The sequence below is a fragment of the Malaya genurostris genome, chromosome 1 (assembly GCF_030247185.1).
Source record: "Malaya genurostris strain Urasoe2022 chromosome 1, Malgen_1.1, whole genome shotgun sequence".
In the NCBI taxonomy this organism is placed as follows: domain Eukaryota; kingdom Metazoa; phylum Arthropoda; class Insecta; order Diptera; family Culicidae; genus Malaya; species Malaya genurostris.
This window is the reverse complement of record NC_080570.1, coordinates 32,861,480-32,878,880: the sequence shown is the minus strand read 5'-3', so window position 1 is coordinate 32,878,880 and position 17,401 is coordinate 32,861,480. Positions and strand designations below refer to the sequence as shown.

Here is a 17,401-nt window from a genome sequence, read left to right as displayed (position 1 = left end):
CCATTGTCACGTTGCAAACCAGCATGCGGACAAATCCCTGCACAGAAAATTATCGCCGGGCCGGTCGTGTCTTTGGGTATCTTCGACTGCAACAACAACAGAACTGAAGACGACCAAACCAAATCCTCGCGGTCAACGGGGGGTGGGGTCGTTTGATGGGAGTGGGAGGAAAGGAAATGATAAAGCACATATCAACAAACTGGTCGGCCAAGAAAGACACGATTGCTGTTCTGTTCGGAATCGAGATGTGATTTAAGTGTAAGAAGCACTTCCGAGGTGAACGCATGGCCGGCCACATGCAAATGGAGCTGATCCCCTTTGGATTCGTACGCTGCAGTGAAAGTTATATGCGTTCCATAAATTCAGGATGGATTGAAAAGAACCTACTGAACTGCTTTTATCGTAATTTGGAGCTGCAGATTCATGACCGCTTTCAGATTCGGATTTGTCTTGATTGTCTCCGAAAATCAAGTTGGGGAGGTCAGTGTAATGAATTTTGGCCATCTGAGTAGGAGAATTATGAGGGTTCCATAAATACATCACAACCCGACAGAAGCACATGAAAGGCGGTCACTTTCCTTCGCTTATTCATCCTTCCTTCCTTCCAGTGAGCAGCACCTTATCAGCGAGAGAAAAAAAAACCTTTCCAGTTTATTGCTGCTAGTCGTCGTACGGTTTGATTTAACGAACATAAATTAGCACTTTAATCAGCGGTTATCAGTGCTGGCAGCCTCCACCGAGAGAAAGCTTGAGGGCTGCAAAAATATCAATGTTTATGATCAATTTTGAAATTAATCACACCGCGTGCGAGCGGCCGACTGAGAGCGGGGGAGGGGGAAACGTGACGAATGACAGATTGGGCTTTAACGCCGATAACGTTGCTAATTTTTACGACAAGTTGACGTTTATCGCTCCGGAACCCAATGTGCGGTCAGTGTGTTCTGGTGAGTATCAGCACGGATTTGATGGTGGTTTTCAACTTGAAATTTAAGATTAATTTGATTTTCGTGTAAGCGTCCAAGTGCGACAAAATGCTGACGGGTAATGTCAGATAGAAATCGATGTCAGTCGTGAATAAGAGTTTTGTGTTCTGATGTAAAGACAACGGTGAAATTGAATGACCATACACCGTGTTCTCCAGACTTGCCCCCAGCGACTATTATCTATTTCCAAACCTGAACAGGTTTCTCCAGGGAAAGAAAATTACGTCGAATGCTGAGGTCATTGCAGAAACGGAAGCTTATTTAGAAGGCCTTGACAAATCTTTTTTTTTTAAAGTGTATCAAAATGTTGAAGGACCGATGCGTCAAGTGTATCGCTCTAGATGTAGATTATACTGAAGAATAATAAGAGTCAACTTTTTTTTGTTAGGCCCAGAACTTCTCATTCCATGTTGTATATATCCAGATTACATTTGAACACAAACTGTTTCCATACTCCAGCTTTAAATGAACCCAAGCTTGTCTAAAGTAGTTCAGTCATATCAAATAAAATTATGCGGATTGAAAAAAACGGTAATTTGTCAGCGACGTCAATTATACGATCACACATCCGGAACTGGAAACGTTCACCATGATCCTTTGAAACATATCAAACAACCAAGTAGCAACTTGCATTCTAAGGCTTTCGAAGTTAGTGTAGGAATCTCCGAGAAAATTTAGCGAATAAAAGAAACTTGATTACGTCACATATTATGTTATATCTTCCAAACCAGAAACGTTCGCCGTGACTTTTCCGAACTTGATCAACGACCTTATTAATAGTTTTAAAACAAGCCCCAGTTTATCGAATTCTGATGAACCATCTCCAAGAAGATTGAGCGAATTGTGAAGAGTGTGGTTTGTCGGTTACTTCACTTATGCGATTGTATCTCCGAATCCGAAACTGTCTTTCAATAAAGGCCTATCAAAGGCTTGAAAACTGATAACATGGCAATAAAATGAACCTAGTTTCCGAGGAAATTAGGCGCCCGGGGCAAAAAAGGAGATTTGCCGCCCCCATCGTTGGTTTAGTGAGCAAAAAAAAATGCTGAACTCCATCTCCGGAAAGATGACTTGGGCGAGCAAAAAAAAATAAAGGCCCCAAGGAGTAGTTTGCCGCCCCCCTAGACACGTTGCGCACTTAAAAAAAATTTGTTTTTAGATTACACCAGATCTGGACTTTTCATTGATTTCTAAGGAATTTTTTTCAATTGTTTTACGTTTCGCATTCAGCTCATCAGTGCATTAGCAGATTACGTTGATCTACTAATGCCACCTCGCGGATCAACACAATCCGCTAAGCAGACGTAAAGTCATTGCTATTTGCAACGCACTTATTTTACACTAAAAGTGCTATGTCTATTCTGACGTGCCGAAAGTAACGAAACCAATTGACGGCAATGCTGGCCGCCAAGAGATAGTAGTCATTTGGGGGTTTGGAACCTCTTGCACATTACTGTTTTTAATTGTTTTACGTTTCGCATTCAGCTCATCAGTGCATTAGCAGTGCTTGCCGTCAATTGGTTTCGTTACTTTCGGCAAGTCAGAATAGACATAGCACTTTTAGTGTAAAATAAGTGCGTCGTAAATAGCAATGACTTTACGTCTGCTTAGCGGATTATGTTGAGCCGTGAGGTGGCATTAGTAGATCAACATAATCTGCTAATGCACTGATGAGCTGAATGCGAAACGTAAAACAATTAAAAACAGTCATGTGCACTTTAGCACAAACCGGAACCCAAGATGTTCCAAACCCCCAAAGGACCATTTTTTTAGATAACTACAGCTATTGACGTTTTACTCAGTTCAAAGACATTTGGCATCAAAAATTTCAAAGTCGATTTATTTGAAAATTTTGTTTTTTCAGATTACACCAGTTTTGCGGTTTTTTTCTACGCGCATTTCCGAAGTTACGCGGTTCCAGTCCCAGTCGAATTTTTTTTATAAAACACCAGATTTCGACGTTTCATGTATTTTTAAGGCGAAGAGTGCTAAAGTCGATTTTTGTCAAACATTTTTATCTATCGGTTTGCTTGTTTTTATCCAAGAAATTTATGAAACGTTGGAATCTGGCGTTATCCCGAAATTTTTTCTTAAGTCAACTTTCTGACACTTTTTCAATTTTTCTCAAAAAAATATTTGGCATTAAGCATCAAAAAAAAATTTTTGACTTCGGAAATCTTAAAATTTTTCTGTGCCAGTCGATTTTCTTAAAAACAAAATTTGTAACGTATTGTCTCGCCAAAAACTTATAGAGTAACACATGTCACGTTTCGTAACGCCTGTTATTTTTAAAAAAGTAACGCTTGTAACGTACTAAAAAGTAACGCATGTAACGCATTTCAACGCTTGTAATTTACAAACCAGTAATTTATTGAAAGATGGCTTTTTGGTCAAGTGTTGCTCTACAATTTATTTATTTTGCGTTAAAAGCCGACGTTTCGACGGAATATTCCTTCATCTTCAGGACAAAAACAACAACAAATATTTTTCGTCAAGTGGATTGAAACATTGAAAATGATCGAAAACGGGAGCGGCTACTCTACAACAGTCACTTCCCCCGCACATCAATTGTTTAATGTTTAATCTGGTTTGATGTGCGGGGGAAGTGACAATTATAGAGTAGCCGTTCCCGTTTTCGATCATTTTCAATGTTTCAATCCACTTGACGAAACATATTTGTTGTCGTTTTTGCCCTGAAGATGAAGGAATATTCCTTCGAAACGTCGGCTTTTAACGCAAAATAAATAAATTGTAGAGCAACACTTGACCAAAAAGCCATCTTTCAATAAATTACAACAAAGTGGTCGGTCCCGTCTTCACAATTACAAACCAGTAACGCTTGTAACGCTTCCTAACGTCTATAACTGATAAAAAGTGATGTATGTAATATTCGTAACGCCTGTGATTTAACAAAATTGCACATATGACTCTTCGTAACGCCTATAACTTACAAAAAAGTTACGTAAGTAACACTTCGTAACGCCCATAACTTCCAAAAAAAAAAATGCACGTATAGCTTATAACTCACGGAAAAGTAACGTATGTAACGCTTCGTAACGCCCAAAACTCACAAAAAAGTAACACATGTAACGCTTTGTAACGCCTATGCCTTACAAAATAGTAACGCTCCGTAACGCCTATGCCTTACAAAAAAGTAACGCTTCATAACGCTTATAACTTACAAAAAAAGTAACGCATGTTACGCTTCGCAACGCCTATGATTCAAAAAAGTAACACATGTAACTCTTCGTAACGCCTTAACTTCCGGAAAAGTAACGCATGTAACGCTTCGTAACGCCTATAACTCACGAAAAAGTAACGTATGTAACGCTTCGTATCGCCAATAACATACAAAAATAACTTACATAACAGTAACGCATGTAACGCTCCAAAAAATCTTGATTTGATAAAAAGTAACGCCAGTAAGGCTTATAACTCACGGAAAAGTAACGTATGTAATGCTTCGTAACGCCTATGACTTAAAAAAGCTAACGCATGTAACACTTCGCAACGCCCAAAACTTACGAAAACGTAACGCCCAAAACGTAACGCTTCGTAACACTTATGACTCACAAAAAATTATGCATGTAACGGTTCGTAACGCTTTAAACTCACGAAAAAGTGACGTATATAACGCTTCATAACGCCTATAACTTACAAGTAAAGTAACGCATGTAACGCTTCGTAAAGCCTATGATACAGAAAAAATAACGGTAGTAACTCTTCGTAACGCCTATGGCTCAGAAAAAAATAACGCATGTAACACTTCGTAACGCCCCTAACTTACAAAAAGTAACGCTCCGTAACGTCTGTAACTTACAGTTACGCGAGTTACTCTTCGTAACGCCCGAAATATACAAAAAAATAACGCAGGTAACGCTACGTAACGCCTATGACTTACAAAAAAGTAACATAGAGAACGCTTCGTAACGCCTAGAACTTACAAAAAAAGTAACGCTTCTTAATGCCTACAACTTACAAGAAAAGTAAAGCATGTAACGCTTCGTAGCGCTTTTGACTCAAAAAGTAACAAAGCAACGCTTAATAACGCCTATGACTTACAAGGAAAGTGACGCTTTTGACTCAAAAAAGTAACACGTAACGTTTCGTAATGCCTATGGCTCACAAAAAAGTAACGCAGGTAACGCCTGAAACTCACAAAAAAGTAACGTATGCAACGCTTCATAGCGCCCAAAACATACAAAAAATTAACGCAGGTAACGCTTCGTAACGCCTATGCCTTTCAAAATAGTAACGCTTCGTAATGCTTCGTAACGCCTATTACTTACAAGGAAAGTGACGCTTTTGACTCAAAAAAGTAATACGTAACGCTTCGTAACGCCTATGACTCACAAAAAAGTAACGCATGTATCGCTTCGTAACGCCTACAACTCAAAAAAAAGTCACGTATGTAACGCTCCGTAGCGCCCAAAACATACACAAAAGTAACACAGGTAACGCTTCGTAACGCCTATGCCTTACAAAATAGTAACGCTTCGTAATGCTTCGTAACGTCTAAAACATACAAAAAAGCTACGCTTCATAATGCCTATAACTTACAAGAAAAGTGACGCTTGTGACGCTTCATAGCGCTTATAACTCACGAAAAAGTAACGCTTGCAACGCTTCGTAACGCCCATGACTTAGAAAATAGTAACGCTTCGTAACACCTATAACTTACAAATGAACGACGTACACAACACTTCGTAAAACCTATAACCTTGAAAGTAACGCATCGTAATTCGTTTACCCCAAGAATCTAACCCTTATAACGGCTTTTAACATACATAATTTCCACAAAATAACTCATATGATTTGGAACCCTCAATTTAAGTAAATTATCGTATGCAACGCTTTCTAGCTTCTATAACTTAACGTAACGCTTCTAACATCGAGTGGAACGCTACGTCAAATGGAACATTTTTCTTCCATATTGGGGACGGATGGGTCAGTCGATGCCTTCCACGCAAGCCGCCTGGGTTCGATTCCAGGGTCAGAAAGAAGAGGCGAATGACCTTGAAAAAATTCTACGGTACTTATACTCAGGCGTTGACTCAGGTAGGCCTCAAAAAACTTAAGCCGTATAGCTTCAAAAATAAAACGACTATTTTATGTAATTTATGTATTATTATTATCGTCATTTATTTCACCCCGGTTTCGTACTCCATTGTATGTGGTTTTGACTTTGTTCTACTTTGTAGGGCCTGCCGCTGCGTGCTTCATCGGCAGTGGAGTTTTGACCGTCACGTAACTCTTAAAATCTCTATCTCACGATTTTTTTTCGTAATGACCTAATGTGAGATTAGCAGGAATTTTTCAGGCTTCGACTGTAACTTGCATTTGGCTAGCAGGTGCGACGACTGTATGAATTTAAATACACCTTTTACCAGCCGAGCAGATGTGTGGTTCTGTGGCTCAGTCGATTAACGGACGCACTTTGTGATCCAACGATTGTCGGTTCAAGTCGTGGCGGTCGCTATCAGTATACATTTTTTTTTCAAAATAAAATTTTTGACATGGAATTTAAGACACAATATTAAATGTTGTTGCACCTAAATTTGCGTAAACTGCGACGCTTCAATTTATGTGCATGTGAAATCACAGGGTTTTTTCTAAAAGTAATAAACATGATAAGAAACGATCGAAAGCTAGTATCGTTTACTTATATTGACACGAAAATTGACAGTAAACAAAGTTTTGTAGTGTGGCCGTTATCGTTACTTTCGGCACGACAGAATACACATTGCTCTTCAGTGCAAAACAAGCGCGTGGCAAATAGGGAGGTGGCATTAGCAGTTCAACATAATCTGCTATTGCACTGATGAGCTGAATGCGAAACGTAAATGAATAAAATTTCACAAATCCGTAGTATATCATTATTTAACGGTAAGTAACGTAGGAAGAATAATTAGCACTGAAAGAATGTTGTCATTTGATAGTGCTCAAATTAGAATAAACAAAACTGCGATAAACAGCATTCTAATTAACGAATACTTACGGCTTGAACTTGACAGAATGGCGTTACCTGAAAAAGAAATAGAATAACATATGATTAATTTCAATTTATTTCAATACTCTGTGTACTGTAATCGTATTTATTCTAAAATAATTTCGTTGGTTCAGAGTCTTAGTAGACGCTAAAATCATTGCGCAGTTCAATTACCCGTAGGAGCTCACTTTCTGTTTCCGTTGGACAATGATTTGTAATATTTATTGTCTCTTCTAGGAAATGTTTTCAAAAGGCGCACTAGGACAGGACGCGTCAAATCATGATGAATAATAGCATATTTTGAAAAGAACAGTACAACAGTAAAAAATGAGCATTTCAGTTCAGTCAACTGTATAATTGATTAAAACAACTGAGAGACGCTAATTTATGCAAATTAAAAAATTGAAATTGAAATATTTATCTAACAGTGACAATAAAGTATTATTGTTGGGCTTCTCTATTCATTGATCTTTCATACAGTATTTAGTTCATCAGCGTTCTGCGAGTAATGATTCATTAACACAATATCAAACAGCATTGAATCGTTGATAGCATTTCATCATGCATGAATCAGGAATTCTATCTCATTGATGCTACACAAAACAGCCATTTATGTACGTACCACTCATATGTGTGAATACTTAATTTGTTAAAAGCTGAATCTGATGAAGTGGCCTCAACATTATTTCATGCCTGTAGCATCCACTGATAGCCAGAGATGTCTATCTCCTCTGTGTGACGAAGAGCAAGCAAAATTTCTCCCCTCGCACTGACAACTTCAACGAGAGCTCTTCTCTTTCACATTTATACACCACTGTTGTGTAAGTGTGCACGCATCATGAGTGCGTTTGTTTATTTCCTTTTACCTCTTCCACTGAATCGCACCAAAGTGCTAGAGCATTAGCTAATAAATTCTCTGAGGTGGATGCAGATACTTTCACAGAGATGTACACGCCGGTGAGCACTCTGCTGTATGGTTTGCGTAGAAGAAGCGCGGGCACGCAAAATCAGCAAAATAAAACAATTTATCGTAAAATTTTCGGTTTTCCTTGCAAATTTTTCATAGCAAGGCCAGATCTACTCTCTATTAATTGAAGTTCACAGAAGTGTTCGCTCACAATCACGCGCCAGTGGTCACTTGGGTGTATTTAGACGAGAGCGCGTGTGAGCGATTCATGCGAAGAGAATGTGTTTCACTCGCGCCAGCTGCTTTAACCACAAGCACACACTCAAATGCTGTCTATTCGACACTGAGAAGAAGTGCGCTTTCCTCTTTGTGCGGTGCTTCGTTTTTTTCATCCTCGGTGTGGCAGAAATCTGACTCTAGCGTTTATCACTCTGGTGAAATGCCATCTCTGCTGATAGCAGAAGAACTGATTGGAAGAGGATTACGAAGCACCACAGAACTGACTATTAATTTGCTCAATACAATTAGCACGTGGCCATTTATGCATCAATTACCATTGAAGGAAGCGAAATTAACCGTCAAGTGCACTCAAAACCACAGCTGCGATAGTAACATTTCAATCAAGCAACAACACCCACACGGGAGTTTCCCCAAATCAGCCACAAACCTCATCGAACAATCCATGAACCCAAAATCCCCCCATAGCCTGAATCTCTCCATCCGAATCCTGTGGACGTCTAAAAGACAAACACGGATGCGATTGAAGAGGTGCGCCCGACGTATTTGGAAAACATACGCACTATCAAGGCGACGCAAGCCACCACAATCAAAAACTGTGGACCTCTGGACGGCAAGATTTGCGGTTACCCTATTATCTTCGAGTGAGGTAGAGTTGTTAGTTTCGTTTTTTTTTCGGTTCATGGTCCCCAGGAACAATGAATCCAAATTTGATTTGATAGTGCAAAGCAGATTGTGGTTTGCAAGTGTTACCAAACGTCCTTTGGGTGAGTGAATTGCTCACGTTTCCGATGGCATCGAATAGGGTTGCCATATTTACACTGCAATTGCAAGTCAATTCACAAAAAGTTAGACCTAGTTTTGAAACAGTGGTGCTTTGTTTATTGAGTAATCAGAATTGCCTTTAAATACACTGTTAAGTTGTTTAATGAGAGAACACAAATTTATTCCCAATCGTTTAGCAACATGATTATTGCTTATGTACAAAACAAAAATGACACTGTATTAACTCTTAACCAACATTTGAAATAGATGGAATTCAAACCTGTAGAATTCAAAAACAACAATCGATTAAGATTGGGACACAACGAAGAAATCACAGTTCACATATTACCAGCACATTGGCAATGTGGACATGAAGCCATCTGATTATCGTAGGTTACAGGCGATTTCCACGGAATCCTTGTGTCTTAACCGAAAGCCACATGGGAAGGTACAGCTTCCTTCAGGCGCATGAATAACAAACGTCGCAGGTAAAAAGTTCTTCAAAACTTTCTTTTCGATGCAAAAAAATCTCCGTACTGGAAAACAGTTTTTTCGAATAAACTCGAATCGCTAGCGGCTGAAGAAGAATCAACCACACGCACTTCAAGGGTAACGAAGGCAAGGTCTGGAGAATACGGGAATGAATTTCACTGTTGCTTTTACATCAGGACACGCGACTCCACAGCTTTTTCCATAGCTTGATGAAAACTAGAACTCGTCTCGAACATATGATCAGCTGTTATTCAAACACTAGTGGCTAGATTGTCAGGAAATTTGGAGGTCTGTTCTCAACAAAAAATTTTCTGTGAATAACCCGGGACTTTTCATTCCATGTCTATTATTTGTCTTGTTCAATTGAAGCAAATGTAGTTTTTAATATCATCTTGGATTTGCTGGGTTATGAACTTTCCTTCAGTTCGAGCGTGGATTGAAAAAAAACTATACGTTGCCTAAACTTCAATTTTTTATGTAGTTCTTATTCTTTATTAGAAACTGTTACAGTGTAAACACTTCACATTTTACTGCATCTCATTAAAAGGTTACCTACCTAGTGGCGTGAAAAAAGCTAACCCACATCTTTCGATTTATCTTGGAGATGAAAAAATAATGTTATTTCTATGAATCTATAAGCATCGAACAGAACACAAGAATCAGCATCGAGCCAACTTTGCGGCTCGCTAATGCCGTAGAGAGAGGGAGTAGCTGTGCACACCGGCAAGTGGATTTATTTTGTGCGCGGTTCGCCCGCACGAGGCATTTTGTCATCGAAATTTTGCTGTTTCTTCACACTCGAGGAAAAGCACAGGATGACGTTGATCACGGTCCTTTTCAGGGCATTCAGAATTCTGGATGAATTATTTTCGGAAAAATATTTCACATAAGTACAGTTGAGTTTATGTGGAGCACAACAGGCCGACTACCGATTTTGATTGTTTAGTGGTTTGGCTAAAAGCCGTTTTTGTGCTTTCCGATGCTTTTGATTCATCAAAATGAAATCATTTTTGCACCGAAAGTATATAACCCCTTAATTCAGAGACCACGAGTCAAGATCATTTCGCCGATAGCCGTTTCACTGAAAGCCGCTTCGCCAAAAACCGTTTCGCTGAAGGTCATTTCTCGGAAAGACGTTTCGTCGAAAGTCGTTTCACCGATAGTCGTGTCACCGAAAGCCGCTTCGTCAAAAGCCGTTTCACCGAAGGTCGTTTCTCGGAAAGACGTTTCGTCGAAAGTCGTTTCACCGATAGTCGTTTCATCGAAAGCCGCTTCGTCAAAAACCGTTTGGCAGATAGTCGTTTCTCGGAAAGACGTTTCGTCGAAAGTTGTTTCGCCGATAGCCGTTTCACCAAAAGACGCTTAGTCAAAAACCGTTTCACCGAAGGTCGTATCTCGGAAAGACGTTTCGTCGAAAGTCGTTTCACCGATAGCCGTTTCACCGAAAGCCGCTTCGTCAAAAACTGTTTCACCGAAGGTCGCTTCACCGAAAGACGCTTCGCCAAAATCCGTTTGGCAGATAGTCGTTTCTCGAAAAGACGTTTCGACAAAAGCTGTTTCGCCGATAGCCGTTTCACCGAAAGCCGTTTCACCGAAAGCCGCTTCGCCAAAAATCGTTTCGCTGAAGGTCGTTTCTCAAAAAGACGTTTCGTCGAAAGTCGTTTCACCGATAGCCGTTTCACCGAAAACCGTTTCACTGAAGGTCGTTTCTCGGAAAGACGTTTCGTCGAAAGACGCTTCACCTAAAACCGTTTGCCAGATAGTCGTTTCTCGGAAAGACGTTTCGTCGAAAGCTGTTTCGCCGATAGCCGTTTCACCGAAAGACGCTTCGCCAAAAACCGTTTCACCGATAACCTTTTCACCGAAAGCCGCTTCGACAAAAACCGTTTCGCCGAAGGTCGTTTCTCGGAAAGACGTTTCGTCGAAAGCCGTTTCACCGAATGCCTCCGAATCGTACAATCGTCCTAATATCGTTTTGGAATTGCTATAAAATTAAGAAAAATTAAAAGTAATAATTTTTAGGCCCGTTGAGCAGACCTGAAAATATTCAATTTTTATTTATTCCTATTTAAAATAACAGATAAATTTGTTTCCTGGTGTTTAACTCTGAAAGTATACTCTATTGACAGAATTTTTCAGATTGATTGAATGATTGACATCTTACAGTTTCTTGTCCGAAAAAACTCAAAAGCCTTGGTATTATATTCCTGTAGTGGAATTTGACCTTCTGTTTCAACAGACTTCGCAGCCGATTCAGAGTGTACAGAACTAGTGCATGGCTACGATTCTACTGACACTACAAATCCTTCCAGGTCGGGGCTCGAACATAGGACAACTGGTTTGTAAGACCAGCGCCCTATGCATTAAACCGCCAACCCGGGAAAAACTCAACACTACTCATTTAAAAGAGCGCTATACTTGAATGCAATACTACATTGCATTTGTGGTCATATTTAAAAATTAGGCGACAGAGGTAGAAAAAATCCTGGCGAAAGCACCCACAAAACGATTTACAGTTGTGCGGCGAATTACTATAAACGGTTAAAGTTGCTAATAAAATAAAACAAACGATTCACAGAGACTTTGTACGATTTTTTTTAGCTTTTAAAAAACAGTTTTGAGCATTCCTGCTGAAATACTTGAAAACAATCTTTATAGCGAATGCTAAAAAAATTTAATTTCGACCAAGAAATATTCACCCTTATTCTGAATAACTACATATTGATTTTCCAATCGTATTTCATTTGTATTCTTAATGACGCTAGCAAAATCCAAGATAGCTAAGAATCGATCGAACCACATTCGATAGAATAATCAGTACGTCATTATTCAGAATAAGGGTGATTATGATTTTCGTAGACCTGTTGGAATGTACGAACACACACATAAAGTAAATTCTGCGAAGCTTTTACTCGAAAAGAGAATCAGATTCCATACTTCGAGAGCTCTAAGTCTTCACTAATAAGCTTTATACCCATCATCAGCATCAGCTCACTTAAACAAAACAATGCGCATTTCCCACGCATCGTCGAGTTTCTGGTAATTAGATCCAGTGGTTAGTTTACTTACATTTTAAACAAAGCGCAAATTGTAAGGTAGAATTATCATTCAGCTCAATCTCTAGTTTCAGGTATTAAAACTAAATTATTTTATGGCTACTGAGCCAGAGATACATCCGTGTTGGTAACCCTAACAGCGAACGTAACTCAATCAATCCAGTGTAACGCCAATGATTGCGTTGTTCGGTTGGTTGTGGTACACTAGCAGAGTCCTGCCTGACCCGTTTAATCTTGTGCCGAGTACGATCCGAAAACATTCAGTCAACGACAGTGACGTACGTCGAAAGAATGACCATTGACGGCCGGTCGGGCCGAGTTCAACACGAACAAAAAGGAAACCAAAAATATTGTCATTCTTTAGAGGGAAAGTCATCCAAGCTACGAATTTTTCTCGACCATGACACCAGTCTCACCGAGATATCGTTTCTGAAATTCCTCTACATTTGACAGACGACGGTGGTGAAGCTTAGCAGAAATTGCCAAAGGAATGTGTTGTTGCCTCTTTCTAGTCGTACTGACTGGGACTTCTGACTGGCTAGGAGTGATGACCAACTATGGACCGTTTGGAATGTCGACTTCCATTCCACGACACTGGACGACTGTCACGTGACCGAAACAACTCCGATACTCTTCATGATAGGGAACAACTGTGTGCAGCACGAAATGGCATTCGGGTCCACATGAGCACCTTTTGCAAATCAGTGACAACCGGTTTAGGCATTCCGAGTGCACGCGCGCCCAACACTCAACCCCTTCCCAGTAATGATGCATTCAAAGACAAAAGGATCCATTCAGAACGACAGCAGCTTTCTCCGAAAAACACTAGCGTCGATCCGATTTCTGCATTCATTGGCAGTTGGTATTTTTGATCCAACTGTGGAACACCGCTTTCTCTAAGGAATTAGAAAACCGTTCCGGGCGCAAACATCAATACTCGCACGGAAATTCATTCTTCATTGTCAAATCAGATTCAGATTTCAACGGTTTATTGACGGGTGGGGAACGCACTCGCAACACTTGCGGCAACCAAGGAAAAACAATCAGGGTCCATCCAGGAAGGGAGAGAGATTTTATCTGGTCGGTTGTGTGGACAGTGTCAGCCATTAAGTGTTGATTGAAGTAGAATAGTAGATAGATCGATTTGACACTTGAAAATTGATGTTGATAGTAAAATTTGCCTACTTTCTTGGTCAGAATTCGTTTTGAGTTATGATTTGAATGATTTATTAAATTCTCTAGATTCAAAATTTATTGTAGGGAAATAAGTTTGGTTTTCGAAATAATGAGAATGTTTTTAAAAAATATGGCCACACTGTTGTGGGAACGTGTCGGTTCGCTTCGTCGCTATTTGTAAACATTATCCTGAGCTAACTCAAATTTTTTTACTATTTTAGGCCAAGTAATAATTTCAGTGGTTCACTATTTACATCTTATATCTTATGTCTAACACATTTCGTTTTTTTTTCTCTGTTTTCCGTTTTCTACCTTTCGTCTTTAGTCTTCCGTCCTCTGTCTTTTTGTTGTTTTCTATCTTCTGTTATCCATTTTGAGTTTTTCGTCGTCTATTCAGCGTCTTCCACTTCGTTCTTCTTCTGTTTTGCAACTTCTGTCTTTTATTTTTCATTTTTCGTTTCACTTTTCTTCTGTTTGCTATATATTTTCCTTCTTTTGCTATATTTTATTTTCTGGTTTAATTTTCCTATCGACAGTGTTCTGTCTTCTTGGTTCGTTCGTCTGTCTTATGTGTTTCCTGTCTTTCACTTTCTGTATTCTGTATTCTGATTATTGTTTTTTTGGTTTCTGTCTTTTGACCTGCCTTTTCTCTTGTTATTTATGTTTATTGTTTGCTCTGCCTTCACCTTCACCTTCACTGTCTGTTTTTCTCTTTCTTCTGTATTTCGTTTTCTGTCTACTGTCATCTGTCTTCTATCTAACGTCTTCTGTCTTTTGTTTTCTGTCTTCTTTTCGCTGTCTTGTATGTTCTGTCTTTTGTCTGTCGTTTCTTTTGTCTTTTGTCTTTTGACCTTTGTTTTCTTGCCTTTTCTATTATTTTCTTATTTCTGTTTGCTGCCTATCATTCTGTTTTCTCTGTTGTCTGCCTTTCGTCTTTTGTTTTTTTCATTTCCTTTTGTATTATGATTTCTTACTTCTATCTCTTATCTCCTGTGTCCTGTCTCCTGAGTTCTGTCTTCTCGCTCCTGTTTTTCGCTTCCGTGTGATGTTTTCGGACTTTTGCCTTCTATCTTCTATTTTCTGTCTTCGGTTTTTTGTTTTCTGTTTCCTAGCTTCTGTTTCCTTCTTCCTATCATCTGTATTCTATCTTCTGACTTCTAGCCTCTGTCATAAGTCTCCAGTCTTCAGTTATCAGTCTTTTGTCCTCCGTTTTAAGCTTCCCTTACTTTAATTTTTTTGTGGTTCTGCCTTTTCGATTATTTTCTGATTTCTGTATTCTGTTCACTGTTTGCTGCTTACAACTAACTCTTTCTTCTCTTTTTGTATTCTCTCTACTGTTCGTTTTATTTCCTTTTGTATTATGTTTTCTGTCTTCTTTCATCTGTATTCGGGCTTCTGTCGCCTGTTTTATTTTTTTTGTCTACTGTTGTGTGTCATATGTGTCTTCTTTTTTTCTCTTTTGTATTTTATTTTCTGTCTTCTATATTCTGTCTTTTGTCAGACGTTGTTTGTCTTTTGTCTTCTGACATATGTTTTCAGACTTCTTTATTCTGCCTTTTCTCTTTTTTCCTGATTTCTGTTTACTGTTTGCTGCTTACAGCTGTTTTCTCTTTTCTGCTTTTTCGCTTCCTTTTGTATTATTATTTCTGTCTTCTATCTTCTGTATTTTGTCTTCAGTCTTTTGTCTCCTGTGACCTGGGTTCTGTCTTCTTTCTTCTGGCTTTCGCTTCCGTGTAATGTTCTCTGGCTTCCGTCATCTATCTTCCGTCTTCTATCATATGTTCTCTGTATTCTGTTTTCTACCTTCTGTTTCCTTTCTTCTATCACCTGTCTTCTACCTTTAGGCTTTAAGCCTCTGTCATTGGGTTTCTGTCTTCAGTTATCAGTCTTCTGTCTTCCGTTTTCACTCTCCCTTGTTCTAACTTTTCAATTGTGCCTTTTCTATCGTTTTCTGATTTCTTCTTTTTTTTTGTCTTTTGTTTTTCTCTTCTTCCTGTATTATGTTTTCTGTCTTTTGTCATCTGTCTCCTGTATTCTGTTATTTTGTCTTCTGTTTTCTTTTGTGTCTTGTTTTATGTTTTTTATTTTTTTCAGACTTTTCGGTTCTGCCTTTTCTGATTTCTGTTTACTGTTTACTGCTTATAAATCTGTCTTCTCTGTTCTGCCTTCCTTCTGTTTCATGTTTTCTGTCTTTTGTCATCTGTCGTCTGTCTTCTGTTATCTGTCTGCTGAGTTATGTCTTTTCGCTTCTGTCTCGTTTTCGTCAGATGTATTCTATCTTCAAAAAACTTTCTGTTTTCTTCTTTCTATCATATATATTCTACCTTCTGACTTCTAGCTTCTTTCATCAGACTTATGTCTCCAGTCTTCAGTTATCAGTCTTTTGTCCTCCGTTTTCAGCATCTCTTATTCTTTTTTTTGGTTCTGCCATTTTTATTATTTTCTGATTTCTGTATTCTTTTCACTGTTTGCTAATTACAACTCTTTCATCTCTCTTTGCTTTCTTTCTACTGTTTTTTTTTCATTTGTATTATGTTTTCTGTCTTCTGGCATCTGTATTCTGATGTCTGATCTGTCTTATGTGTCTTCTGTTTTGCCTTTCTCATATAGAAAGGCTATGCAATCACTGTGAAAACCGACTTTTTAACCGAGGCCCGGAGGGCCAAATGTCATATACCATTCGACTCACCTCGACGAACTGAGTAAATGTCGGTGTGTGTGTAAGCGAAAAAGGATGTAACAAAAATATGCACTCACTTTTCTCGGAGATGGCAACCGATTTTCACAAACTAATGGCGTTTTCGTTTTTAACTTGCACTACACCGGTGCAGTGCTACACTGAGGCTTGAATAAACGAACAAAAATGACGAAAACATAAACAGTAACCATTGACTACAATACATGATTACATTGCACAGAGCTACACCAAACTTTTGATGAGTGCTACACCAGTGGTATCGGTGCAGAAAAAGTGTAGCACTGGTGTAGTGCAATTGGCAAAAACGAACGGTTTCAGTGCAGCTTTCGCTACACCAGTGTAGTGCAATTTAAAAACGAAAACGACATAAGATTCAAATGAAAAGCCTCATGGTCCCATAGCCTGCTATTGAATTTCATTATGATCCGACTTCCGGTTCCGGAGATATAGAATGGTATGCACCAAAAAAAAAATGGGAAAAATATGCACTAACTTTTCTCAGAGATGGCTCAACCAATTTCACAAACTAAGATTCAAATTGAAGGTCCTTTGGGTCCATGGACTGCAATTGAATTTCGTTTGGATCTGACCTTCGGTTCCGGAGTTACATGGTAATATGTGAAAATTAGAGAAAAAGTGTGCACACATTTTTTTTTTGAAACGGCTCAACCGATTTTCACAAACAAAAATTTAAATGAAAGGTCTCATAGTTTTCTAAAAATTGCTAGAACATTTTATCCGGATCCGACTTTCGGTTCCGGAACTAAATCGTGATAATTGGAAAATTACCAATTTCATCAGTATTTTTTCACGAATGATGGTCTCTTTTGACTTATGTTTTCCGACTATTTGCTGCTTACAGCTCTGTCTTCTCTTTGCTGTCTTTTGTCTTCTGATTTTCGTTTCCTTTTGTCCTATGACTTCTGTCTTTTGTCTTCTGTTTTCTGTCTTCTGTCTCTTGTTTCCTATATCCTGTCTCCTGGATTCTGTCTTTTCTCTTTCGATTCCGTCTGGTGTTTTCTGGCTTCTATCTTCTATCATCTGTCTTCTGTCTTTTGTCTTCTATCTTGTGTTTTCTTTCTTCTATTATCTGTCTTC

General features: G+C 38.9%; 1 protein-coding gene across 7 annotated transcripts in view; it reads right to left on the bottom strand.

Annotated features, from left to right (window-relative positions):
• Nucleotides 1–17,401, bottom strand: part of LOC131436322 (peripheral plasma membrane protein CASK-like) — a 741,277-nt gene that overhangs the window by 456,814 nt on the left and 267,062 nt on the right. The window contains exon 10 of one of the 7 annotated variants that reach the window (XM_058605039.1): nt 6,982–7,008. The exons of the other annotated variants lie outside the window; for them this stretch is intronic. Coding sequence (XP_058461022.1) covers nt 6,982–7,008 — 27 coding nt within the window. The remainder of the gene's footprint in view (nt 1–6,981; nt 7,009–17,401) is intronic. 7 annotated transcript variants of the gene reach the window in all.